A 12,748-nucleotide genomic window follows, 5' to 3' on the forward strand; every position below is an offset into this window, starting at 1 on the left:
AATCACAAGGATCTATTTTCCCGGAAATTGAAAAACCCGCTGAAAAAAATTTCATGATTTATTACAAAATCCGCCTGCAGTAAACCTGGACCGGTCCAGGCTGGATGGCCCAGGAGGGGCCGGCTCCGTAACATTACTCCCCTTCCAAAAACTCACCTTATCCTCAAGGTGAAACGAGTGAAATTGCTTTTTCATTCTTTCCAACAGTTCCCACGTAGCGTCGAAATCAGGGAGGCGCCTCCATTTAATCAGTACTTCTTTACTCCCTTTTTTGTTTGACCGAACTCCTGCCAGCTCTAGTGGCTCTAGAACCACCTCTAAGTCCTCCGTCATGGTATCTGGAAGTTCTTCACTTGTTGCATGCTCCCCTATGGCCTTTCTTAGCTGAGACACATGGAACACTGGATGTATGGTGGTTGATGGGGGTAACCTTAATCGGTATGCCATCGCACCGACCCTGTTCAACACTTCATAGGAACCAAAGTACCTGGGTGCTAGTTTCTGATTCCTTCTTCTGGCCACTGTCTACTGTTGGTAGGGTCGTAATTTCAAGAACACCTCCCCCACTTCAAACTGCATGTCTCTCCTATGTGAATCCGCCTGCTTCTTTATAATCTGTTGGGCCCTCATCAGACGTTTCTTTAATTCTTCCAGCACCTTATCTCTGTCTTCCAAATATTGCTCGTTTGACGACACAGGTGTGCTTCCTCTCCCAAAGTGCACCAGGGGTGGAGGGTCCCTTCCATACAACACTTTGAATGGGGTCATCTGGGAGATGGAATTGTATGAGGTATTGTACCAATATTCAGCCCAGGGCAGCCATTTTGCCCACATTCGCGGGGTCTCCGACACAAAACGCCTCAAATAGGTTTCCAAACTTCGGTTCACCACCTCCGTCTGCCGTCTGTCTGTGGATGGTATGTGGTGCTCCTCTTGAGGATTGTGCCCTGCAATCGAAACATCTCCTTCCAAAACTGACTAAGGAACACCTTGTCTCGATTCGTCACTATCGATTCAGGAACCCCGTGTAGTCTAACTACCTCCCTGATAAATACTGCTGCCACTGACACTGTGGTGTAGGGATGTCGCAGGAGAATGAAGTGTGCATACTTACTGAGCCTGTCCACCACCACCATGATGACATTGTATCCTTCTGATCGTGGTAATCCGTTGATGAAGTCCATTAACACCTCCTCCCAAACTTTGTTTGGAAGTGTCAAAGGTTGTAGCAATCCTCCTGGAGCCATGGCCATGTACTTGTTTTTCTGGCACACTTCACACCTTGCAACCAGCTCCTCCACATCTTTATGCATCCCCTTCCAATAGAGTTCTGCTGCTAGCCTTCTGTATGTCTTCTGAACTCTTGAATGGCCTCCAACTGCACTGCCGTGGAACTCCTGCAATAGGTAGGGAATATGGATGGAGGTTCGTGACATCACAAACCTCCCTTGATACAGTAACCTCTCCCCCTCAATGTAGTACCCAGGATGGATACTCTTGTCTTTCCTCAGATCTTCTCTTATTGTTCTCAATTCTTCATTCAACCTACATTCTTCCTTAATGGCCCCCCAATCTACCATCAGTGGAGCAGACACAACCAACTCCTGAAGCTCCCCAACACATCTGGATAAAGCATTGGCTGCCTTATTCTCCAAACCGGGCTTATATTGGATCTCAAAATCATAGCCTAATAGTTTGGATAACCATCTCTGATGCTCTTCAGTCACCATCCTTTGCTCTAACAAATACTTCAAGCTCCTCTGATCAGTCCCCACAATAAAGTGTCTTCCCAAGAGATACGGCCACCACTTTTGAATAGCCAAGACAGTGGCCATCAGCTCTCTTTCATACACTGACTTCAATCGAGCTCTGGTTGAAAGCACTTGACTGAAGTATGCTACTGGCCTGTGATTCTGCATCAACACTACACCTAGCCCATATCCTGATGCATCCGTCTCTACTACAAAGACCTGACCAAAGTCTGGAAGAGCTAGAACAGGAATAGTCGTCATGACTTCTTTTAACCTTTCGAACGCCTGGGTGGCTGCCTCTCCCCAGCAAAAATTGTCTTTCTTCAGCTGCTTAGTCAAAGGCCATGCAATGGCACCGTACCCCTTCACAAACTTCTTGTAGTATCTCATCAATCATAGGAAACCCCTCAACTCCCTGAGGTTCCTATGCAGTGGTCATTTCTGCATTGCCTCAATTTTAGTTTGATCCGCTACCACTCCTTGGGATACCACATGTCCCAAGTACTCCACATTTGCCTGAGCAAAAATGCACTTCTTTAGATTCGCTTTCAACTGGTGCTCATGAAGCACTTCCAATATCACCCTCAGATGTTCCAAGTGCTCCTCCACAGTCTTACTGTACACCAGGATGTCATAAAAAAAGACCAGGACAAACTTATTGAGGTGCTGCTTGAATACCCTGTTCATCAATGATTAAAAAGTTGTAGGAGCGTTAGTCAATCCAAATGGCTTTACCAGAAATTCATAATATCCCTCATGTGTCATGAAGGCTTTCTTCGGAACATCAGCCTCTCTTATCCTGATCTGGTGGTATCCAGATTTTAAGTCCAACTTGGAAAATACCACTGCCCCATGTAGCTCGTCCAAGCTCGTCGATTACTAGAATTGGGAACTTGTCTGGTACAGTGCCCTCGTCTATGCCTGAAGAGTTCGGTCCTTGCATCTATGCCCCAGCATATATTTCTCGTCACATCTGAAGCACAACCCTCTTGCTCTCTTATCCTGCATCTCCTTTTCTATCAATTTTTTGAACTATCCCCCATTTCCCCCTCCAGTCTTCTCCTTGGGTGCTTCCTTCTGTCCCCTGGTGCTCCCCCTTTGGATGGTAAGAAGGTGGTAGTCATTTTGTATGATCCACCAAAATAGTTCCCTCGAGCTCCTCTTTTTGATCTCTTTTGATCTTCCACCAACTGCGCCAGCTCCATAGCCTTTCCCAGGTACCTCGGCTCCAGTACCCTGACTGCTGTTCGGATCTCTGGTTTCAGCCCCTTCATGAAGTTCCTTTCTAAGGCTGACTCTGAAATGTGATCCAATCTGCTAGCCAAGTACTCAAATTGATCCCAATAATTTGCCACAGTCCCTTCCTGAGTCAAGGCAAAGAATTGCTCATAGAAGTCTCCTCCCCCGTCGGCTCGGAAATGCTCTAATAAGCAATCTTTGAACACTCTCCAGCTCCGGATGGGCTCCCTCCTATCACGCCACTGATACCATGCCAAAGCTTTTCCTTCCAGACACAAACCTGCCGCTGTCAATTTTTCATCCTCTGTCAACCTGTTGACAGCGAAGTAACGCTCAACTTTATAGATCCAGCCATGGCCGTCTTCACCCTCAAAGATGGGCATCTTCAGCTTCCTCACCCGTGGGTCTCCTCCGTTTCCCCGGTACCGTCCATAACCTCCCATTCCTCGAAAGGGAAGAGTTCCCCAAGTGTCCTGATCATCCCTCCGACGATTATACTCGAATCCCTCTTCCTCTTCTCCCTTCAAAATCATCACCTCGACGCTGAATTCCTTCAAATTCAGCTCCTTGACGATGACGTTCCTCCCTTCTTCCTTCAAAAACAGCCCCCTCGACGCTGAATCCTTTCGAATTCAGCACCTCGGCGATGAATATCTTCCCTTCCCTCTTCAAAATCAGCATCTCGACACTGGATTCTTTAAAATTCAGCACCTCGGCGATTGAATTCTTCCCTCCTTCCGACCAAATCAGCCTCCCATTGGTCGTATCCCCTACTCATCTCCTCTCTAGAAAGCGGTTCTAGAGGGGGCATGTTGTTCTCCTCCTCCAGAATTTCCACCTCCGAATTCCTCCTCCCTCATAATGGGTTCGGATTTCCTCCCATGCCATGACCGTCGGTGTTCTCTCCTACTTCCGATGTCGCCTGATTGGTCTTCATTTCAAGTAATTTCTTCATCATCTCTTCCATCACAGTGAGCTTCCCCTCCAACCTTTCATTGTTGGAGGTGATTTGATTTTGAAAGTCGAAAATTTTTCCTTCCAAATTGGATTTCAATTGTCCGATTTCGCCTTCCAAGACTTCCAAAACTTATAGGAAAACCAATAGAGCAATTGTCTTTCACTAGTAGATTCAAGAAATCAAGCAAAGATACAATTTCCTTCAATTCGAGAGGAATGAAAACTCTCCTAATCTCCGGCGTTGCCAAGAGCCCAATAGAAAACCCTAGATCTCAAAATAAGATTCAAAATTCCCCATCCCCCCAATTCTTCCTAATTAACATCAAAGGATAATTAACACTTACCTAAACTACCCTTACATTCAAATTTTTCCCCCCAATTTGCATTAAACCAAGCTCTGGCCCCACCTCCTTGTCCCCCCCCCCCCTTTCTTTCCTGTTTTGTCCGCTGCTGTAAACGTGGACCGGTCCAGCCGGCCCAGGCAGAACCTGCTCTGTAACAAAAGCACAATGCATCAGATCATCGACAACCTCCATCGGCTCAACAAGTTATTGTAGCCTAGCCAAAGAAATTCAAGTCCAACACTAGGCCTTAGGGTTAGATCTACCTCAACTCAAAATCAATCAATAAGCTTTAGCAAGTTCTTCAATGCCAAGTAGTAAAATCAAGTAAAGATCAATGTACAATATTGAAAGAGTATAAGCCAAAATGCAATTCATTTGCATCGATAGTCATGAACTTTCTTGTACGTTTTCCTTGTATTGATGTTTTTGAAAATTATACCAAGCAAATTAATATAATAGTATTGTTTATTGCATTTAGATTTTGAAACATTCATCTAAATGTTATATAAGTTCACTTGGTCTTTTGGAAGATGGTAAAAATTTCAAAGTGCAAGGGATATTAGAATCCTCGGGGATATCTCACCATGTTGTTCATTGAGGCGTTGCAAATCACATGGAAATTTTGTTTCTTATAAAGAGTGCTAAGTTACAGAATAAAGAGGGTGATGATGGTGCAACAGTTAGGATGCCTTTTTGTGACTTGGAAATTTGGTCAAATTATGTTTCGTATGTATTGCTATCATTGGTTTTTGTTATTAAACATTCATTTAAATAAATATTGTTTTCAGACAACTCTTCTAAATGTGAAGAAAAAGGGCGCACATACAAATTTTGCAAGGATGAATCTTATTCATAAATGTGAAACTCTACGCCACCGGCTTCAAGAATGCAAAGTTAATTTCATTGCTGAAGCGGAAGATAGGCTTACTGTCAGTCTCTCATCATTTCCAGCTGCTTTAGATCTTCTGGCAACTTCAGATAATAGAATTGACCTCCTTATTGCAGAGGTAATCTCCTGAAATCACCTGATGATTAGTAACTGATTTAAAATTGTAAATATGTTCTTCTCTTAGTTAAGGCAAGTAGATTTCATAGAGCCAATAGTTGGTAGAAGCCTAATTAAGTGTCTCAACCCACCTAATCTTATTTAAATCAAATAAAGATGCTTTCAACTTCAATTAAATTATTATAAAATGACCTTTTAAGCTGATCAAGAATGGTTGGCGAATCAACCAGCAGTTACTGACTTGCTTGGACTTTGAATTGCATCATCATTTTCATCAGCCTTATCCCAATTATTTAGGTCTGGCTTTATAAATTTTAAGTTTCATTAATTTTCAATTAATCACAATTCATTTTGAACAACGGCCATCCATGCTACTTCAGAAATCCTTCTTCTTAGCCTTCTAACACTAATTTTGAGCTTTGAGGCACACATTTATGTTAATTGCTCAGTAACCTAGCCGTTACTACTGAGTGCGGATTACATATTTCCTTCCACACGCCAGAGTTCTGAGCCTGTTGAAAATCATGTAATCATATTTTGCCTGCCTGTTCTGCATTAATGAAACCATGTTCTTCAGTCACGTTCTCAATCTATTTCTATTTAAATATACAGGAACTTTTGGGTGTGATTATTACAAATCTACGACATTTCGCAAAATTTAGAAAGTAGCTAATGGCTATTGGCTAATGTTCCTGCTTTAGGTACAGTTACTTGCTCCAGATCATGAGGAACTGGTTTCTGACCAGGTACAGAGTAGAACATCAGAATCCTCGAGAGATGTAATTGCTATCAATGGTGATGATCAAAGCGCTGGCGAGGAAGAGATGAAAAGAGTTCTTATAGGCACATTAATAGACAATGCAAGGTTGAGGAAACAGCTTAATTCTGCTTTTCGCTGTGCTCTCAAAACAGAGATGGATGAAGGCGATCAAGTTCCATCCAGGACTGCTAAACAGGATCCTGGGGAGAGGTAGAATTCCTTACATCCATAAACCGTAAATCGTAGCTTTCTACGCCTAGCAAACTACATAGGATTGGATCATGCCTTGAGAACTCTGACTTTAGGTTAGCTTTTGAACAATCAGCATTGTTAATCTATATACGATTTCCCTCAAACAGAGCCAGTAATGATCTATCAAAGCATAAAACTAAATGAAAACCATTAATCAAAATCATATTACGCAATAGATATGTTTAGGTCAAAAGAACAAAGTGCTAATCATGGTGTACTTCAATAGATATCAACAAAATAAACTTTTATCATTCAAAGTAGATTGAGGTTTCATTTGTGATGGCTTTTTTATTGTTTGAAGCAGTTTTTTAGTATAAAAATTAAAATTTTTGTACTAAAAAGTTGTTTCAAGCAGCAGTAAAAAAGCCCGTCCCAAACAAAGCCTGAATATGCTAGACAACCCTTGATATTATCTAGATTGAATATAACATTATGGCTTCATTTGGAACAGCTTTTTTAGTGCTTTCTAAATCAATTTTTTAGCATATTTATTTTTTTATTATAGATTTTTATATTAAAAAATTGTATTAAAAATTGATGAAAAAGTTGTCCCAAACGAAGCCTATATTAGATAACATAACGCTATGACATAACTTGGATTTTTTCACTTGACAAAAATATCTAATTGTAGGAAATTCGGTGAAAATTTACGAAAGTTATAATAAGAAATATTGATGTATCTTAAATTTTGTAAAATATTTTCGAATAAAATATGAGAAATCATATAATAGAAGAAACCAGCAAAACTTGAGTAGAGCAAGTTTCTGAACTGGCTTAGCTTCGATCATAGAATCTCTCTATGTGACTCTCTTCCCCACTCTCTCTCTCTCTCTCTCTCTCTCTCTCTCTCATAAACGGTTAAAAGGACGAGAAATGGCTTCTAATTGAAGTTACTGAATAAGTTTAGTATATATTAAAAAAATGTAGTACAATATATTCATAATAATAAAAAAGTTTAGTTTTTATGTTCAAATTCAATAAAATCCTTATATCTTGAAGTTTTAAAATTTAAATTTATGGAAAAAATAATTATAAAAATTGCATTAAGTTTAGAGTGGGAAAAAAATTATAAAATGGACAACAAATAGGTTTAGAAAGTCTAATTGTACATATGTTATATATATGTCACTACTATGAGTGTACCTTAATCTGATGAAAACAATCCATGAAAACAATGTAGAATATTTCCTAAATTTAGATCAAATATTCTTTGATTAATTTTATGATATGTCAATTGATTGGACTATCACCTTCAAGAAATAGTGTACACCATCATTCAAAAAGAAAAATATTTATAAAATATTATAATATGTACACCATAGTTATCACCTTGAATTGTTCAATGCACCTTAGGCTCGACTTGTCACAACCTAATACAATATAAAGTATTAATTTGAGGTAGGTTGCATCGTGTCGAGGTTGCAATGGTGGAATGGTTATTATTTATTCAGGATATAGTTGGAACGAATTTTTTGTCTTCAATATTTACAAACACTAAGTTGTTTTTATATCATAAAAAAATAGTGTCAAAAATATCAACTTTTTCTCATCATGGAATTGGACTATACAAAAAGTGACTGTATATGATTTCTCTCAATAAAAATATGTGAATTTCTCAATTCTTCTTTTTCACCTAGACAATACTAGCTATCCAATCAGCATATTTTTCTTTTTGAATGAAATCTGCTTTGATAATCTTCTTAGTTTCTACAATCACTTGCTCTTCAACCTCAAGTCTCATTCGTCTTGGCGTGTGCTTAACAGGTACTACACCTGATATGATGGCTAATTTATGAATAGTTATATCAGGAGATAAGCCTAGTGTTTCATCATATATCCAAGCAAAACAGTCCCTGAATTCATTGATTAATGTTTTCATCTTTTCAACTTTATTTTGAAAAGAAGAGCGCTAATAAAGGTCGGGCAAGGGTCCTTATTAGTTTCCATATTAATTTCCTTCAGTTCATCCATGGTCGTGGACTATCCATCATCTTCAAGCTCTTCAGGTGCAGTTTGGCTTCCACTTTTTGATCACCATAGATATTTACTTCATAAAAATCATTCTCTACTTTTTCTTTAGCTTTAGTGTATCTTCCTGTTATTGTATGACATACCCTTCTCCATGGATATTTATATATACTAAATCCAAGGCCTTTAGTCGTAAGGCAATCACTTTGTTGTGATGCCAATAAATTCTTTTGATTCCATATTATTTGAAATAAATGACTTCTTCTTTTAGTTATCCCTCCATAATTCTTTATTTTTGTAGTATTTTTTGAATCCTTGTAGGATAATATTTTGGGATTATGATAGGCTCTATTTCTTTATATTCAAAATAATGAAGGAGACAATCAAAATTTTTATCATGATACTGCTCAGATTTATATAATAAGCTTCCTGGTCCACTATCACTAGATAGAGGAGCTACATAAAATATTTTGAGTTCATCAATCTTATGAATCTCACAATGAGTGATTTCTCTAAAATTTTGTGAAGGGAGAGGTGTAATTTTAAATGTATATTTTGAGATTAACAAATTTGTCATTTTTGTCAAAAAGATATACTGTATCCTACCTATATAAGTAGATTCACAGTCATATTCAGAATCAGAGTATTCTTCTTGCATTTCATCATTAGCGAAAGGCTTACACAATTACTTAAATTTGATAAGAAAGTCATCATCTTCATCTGTGTCACTTTCCAAATGAGGAACAATTCTTTTAGATTTAGATAATATATTAATCTATTTAGGAAGAGTCATCACAACCTTCTTTCTTCCTAATTGATTCATTTCAACCCCTAATTGCTTCTTTTCAGCCTCCTTTTTAGATTGCTTGACAAGCTTGGAATTTGATACTTTATTTTTATTGGTTTAATAGATTTTGATGCCTTCAAAATGAAATATTTTGCATCTTCATAAATTTTTTACTTCATGGACAACAAAAGGCTGAATATCACCTGAAACTTTGAACTCAGAACTTTTGGGATGACCATATATTCATGAATATGGTATTATTCCATCAACTCTATATTAATGTATGAAGTACTCAAGAGATGGAGTATCTACATCAATCACATGAAATTTAGCTTATGTAAAATGTTTTCCAAACATAAGAGGGAGAACAAATGAACCCATAATTTTTTGCCCTTTTTCATTGAAATCTTGCACCATTAATTTATCTTGTCCAATATGTTGAGCATCAAGTGAGAAATAATCTCAATGCTTGTAAACTAATGAGATTTATTAAATAATTAGGATTGATTAAAATTCTGCTTATTATAATACCATCACTTTATATTGTAACATATAGAAGACAATTATGCTCTATCATCCCAAGCATAAGATCATCTTCACAGAATGTAATGACTAGCTCATTTTGTGTTTGTAAAACTCTAGTTAAACATCTTTCAGTAAAATATGCTTCATATTTTTCTGGATCTCTAAGAGTGAATCAAATTTTTTTTAAAGATCCTTTGACATTAGCAAAGCTGTACACACACTGAGCTGTGCAGGAATTTTTCTTAAATGGGATAAGATATTAAAATCTACTCCCTTTCTTTGTGTAGATTTATCCTTAGGATCATTAAGAATGATATTTTCATTAATCACTCTCTTTACCCTTATCTTTTTTTGATGATTCTATTCTTCGGCGGTGATGGCAATCTTTTACCACTCCTCAATTGTACTTGGACTACTTCATTTTGTTTAAATTCATCAAGCATATCAATTCCTTCAGAATCCTCCTTCATTAATTGAGTTGATTGTTCAGAGTGTTTGGAATCACTATCTTCATTTATGTGCTTCATCTGAGATGTCTCTATATGTTCTGATTTGCTTTCATCAGGAAAACATAAATCTTCATCTGAATTAGTGCCTATTTGTAGCACCATCATGCATGCATGAGTTGTCATTTCTTTTGTAACAATAGATTCTTCATCAAGCATTTGAAAAGGAGTTCATTGAAAAATGTTTGAAGTTAATGAAATAACCCTACATGTTCTAATTTATCTGAAACTGAGACATGAAATCAACTATGGTAATAGGACGTATTGCTGGTTGATAATATTCTTACATATTACTATAACTTTTGGAACAACAATTTTCATCATTCTTGGTTTCCTTTGTTGAAATGACTTATTTGATTTCTTTGGTAGTGCCTAGCTAGAACATAATGAACTAGATTTATTAGAATGTTTTCCAAGCGATAATTTATAAATAAATATACTTGAATTTAGCTTTGTTTTTTTATTTAAGTAATGGTTCAATCAGAGACTTCCATTTTATATCAGGAACTCCTTTAAGTTTCTTTAGCATTTTTACTATTTTCTTTGAAATAGCAACATCCCATTTTTCTTTTTACACCACTTATTCTTTTAATTCTTCAACAGGTGATATAGAGGAGGATATAATCATTCTCGTTGACTCCTTTGGTTGCATCAAAACACTCTTTGATAGTGTGAATTATCCCATTCTATACTTTTCTCTAACCAAGCTTTGAAGACATAACAATCTTTAATAGGATGGCTAATCACTTGGTGATATGGACAGTAATTAGGATAATTAATTTTATATGCCTCTTTAGGTCTTTTGGATTTTGGCAATTCCAGAACTGGCTTTAGTGCATAGCAAAATAATTTAGTCACACTATCTCTTCAGAAAGAATATTCTTTCTTCATTTTCTGTTTAAGAGGTGAAAATGCTCAATAAAATTCTCCTATTGTTGGTTTAGGATGTTCCCCTCTAATAGGAAAGTTTCTTGGTTTTTTATTGTTGCCCCAAAATATTAACTTTTGATGAGGATCAAAATTGGCTCTTTCTTTATCTTCATTATTGCTTGATCTCATTCCTTTTTAAATATTATAGGAGGCACGACCTTCACCTCTTCTTACATCTGGAGCCTTATTTCTTTTGGATCAATCTATATAACTTTCATAATTTGAAAGATTTAACTTTTCAAATTTTGCTGCCTGATCCAGTAACTCTTGAAATGTTGAAATTTAAGCCATGCAAAGGTATGGTACAATCTTATCATCGATGTTATGCATTAATAATTGAATTGCATGCACTTCTTCTAATTCTTGTTCATATTTCATACCCATGTTTCTGAAATGAGTGATATGGTTTTCCAGAGTAGTCTTTTTCATAGCACTAGCAAATCTCTTCACAAACATTCTCTCTAATTCTGCAAAACTTTTGACATAATCATAAGGCAATTCTGTATAACATTTAAAAGCAATTGAAGTTAAATTACTAACAAACTGACAAAAGATCAAAGCATCTACATCTTCAATGTTCCCACAAGTTGCTTTAAATTGAGCTAGGTGCTGTAAAAAAATAAAAATTTAAATAAAAAAATTTAAAAAAATGAGCTAGGTGCTGCTTTCGATTTTTAGTACCATTGAAAGTATTAAATTTCAATACTGAATGTCCCTTAGGGTAAGGCATCTGGTCATACTCAACAGGATATGGGCATCGCTTATTGACCAACTTTTATGTTTGTTTATCGATAATAACCTTGATTTTCTCATTGATGAGACTCTCACGTTTATCAACTGTCACTAGTTCAGATGATCTTAGAACAAATAAAGGAGTGGACTGGAGAGGTCATGAATTTATTTTAGTTTAGGGTTTAATTTAAAATAAGCTTTTCAACCACAAAAATAAATTACTGAAAATAAAAATGCAAAAAAAATAAAATGAGAACATTAATTTATAGTGGTTCAGTCCAACAAACCTACTTCCACTCCTTGAAGACTCCCTCTTTAGGTATTGCACTGTTATCAAAGTGACTCTCCTTTTGCCCCCGTAGCAGGGCAGATAAGCCTTTAAAATTTTTCTCTCTTCCACCAATCCCCGGTGCGACAGAGTACAATCATCCTTTTACACCCTCCAAGTGTTGGCAGAGTACCGTCATCCTTTCACACCCTCCAAGTGCTGGGAGAGTACCATCATCCTTTCACACTTTCCAAGTGTTGGCAGAGAACCAGATCTTCTCCTTGTGAATCCTTAACACTCAGCTTGCAAAAACTCTCTCTCAAACACTCCCAAATCACCCTTTCATTTGCTCTCAAAGAAATCACTAAGATAAAACTGGACAAATCAGTTTCTAAGGACTTTTTATAGGTAAGACACACAAAAAACTATCTAAAAAATTGAAAATTTCAATTTTGATCGTCCACGATCGTACAGTACAAACCTTATATCATATTGTGCGAACTGTTCAGAAAATTTTATGACTCGTCGGAATAAAAAGATACCCCGCAATTTCGTACTCTGGACGTCATTTGTACGAACATGAGATCGTATATTACGAATAGTTCAAGAAAATATTGGTGTTTGTCGGGATGAAAGGGGACCCAATCTTTTTATACTCTTGACATCATATGTACAAAGGGCACTTCGTACAGTACGATCAGTTAGAAAATTTTTGATAATCGT

The 12,748-nt window shown here is 37.0% G+C and overlaps 1 protein-coding gene across 6 annotated transcripts in view; it reads left to right on the forward strand.

Moving 5' to 3' along the window:
• The window catches only part of LOC110099451 (PX domain-containing protein EREL1-like), a 50,861-nt gene extending 44,424 nt beyond the window's left edge, over positions 1–6,437 (forward strand). For 4 of the 6 annotated variants that reach the window (XM_028701058.1, XM_028701059.1, XM_020826594.2 and 1 more), the window contains 2 exons: positions 5,080–5,298; positions 5,999–6,437. In XM_028701058.1, the coding sequence (XP_028556891.1) occupies positions 5,080–5,298; positions 5,999–6,271 (492 nt within the window). In that variant the 3' untranslated portion in view covers positions 6,272–6,437. The remainder of the gene's footprint in view (positions 1–5,079; positions 5,299–5,998) is intronic. The other 2 variants (XM_028701057.1, XM_028701060.1) reach the window with 2 other exon arrangements.
• Positions 6,438–12,748: the final 6,311 nt, after the last annotated feature.

Source organism: Dendrobium catenatum, unplaced genomic scaffold (assembly GCF_001605985.2).
Source record: "Dendrobium catenatum unplaced genomic scaffold, ASM160598v2 fragScaff_scaffold_1636, whole genome shotgun sequence".
Lineage (NCBI taxonomy): Eukaryota > Viridiplantae > Streptophyta > Magnoliopsida > Asparagales > Orchidaceae > Dendrobium > Dendrobium catenatum.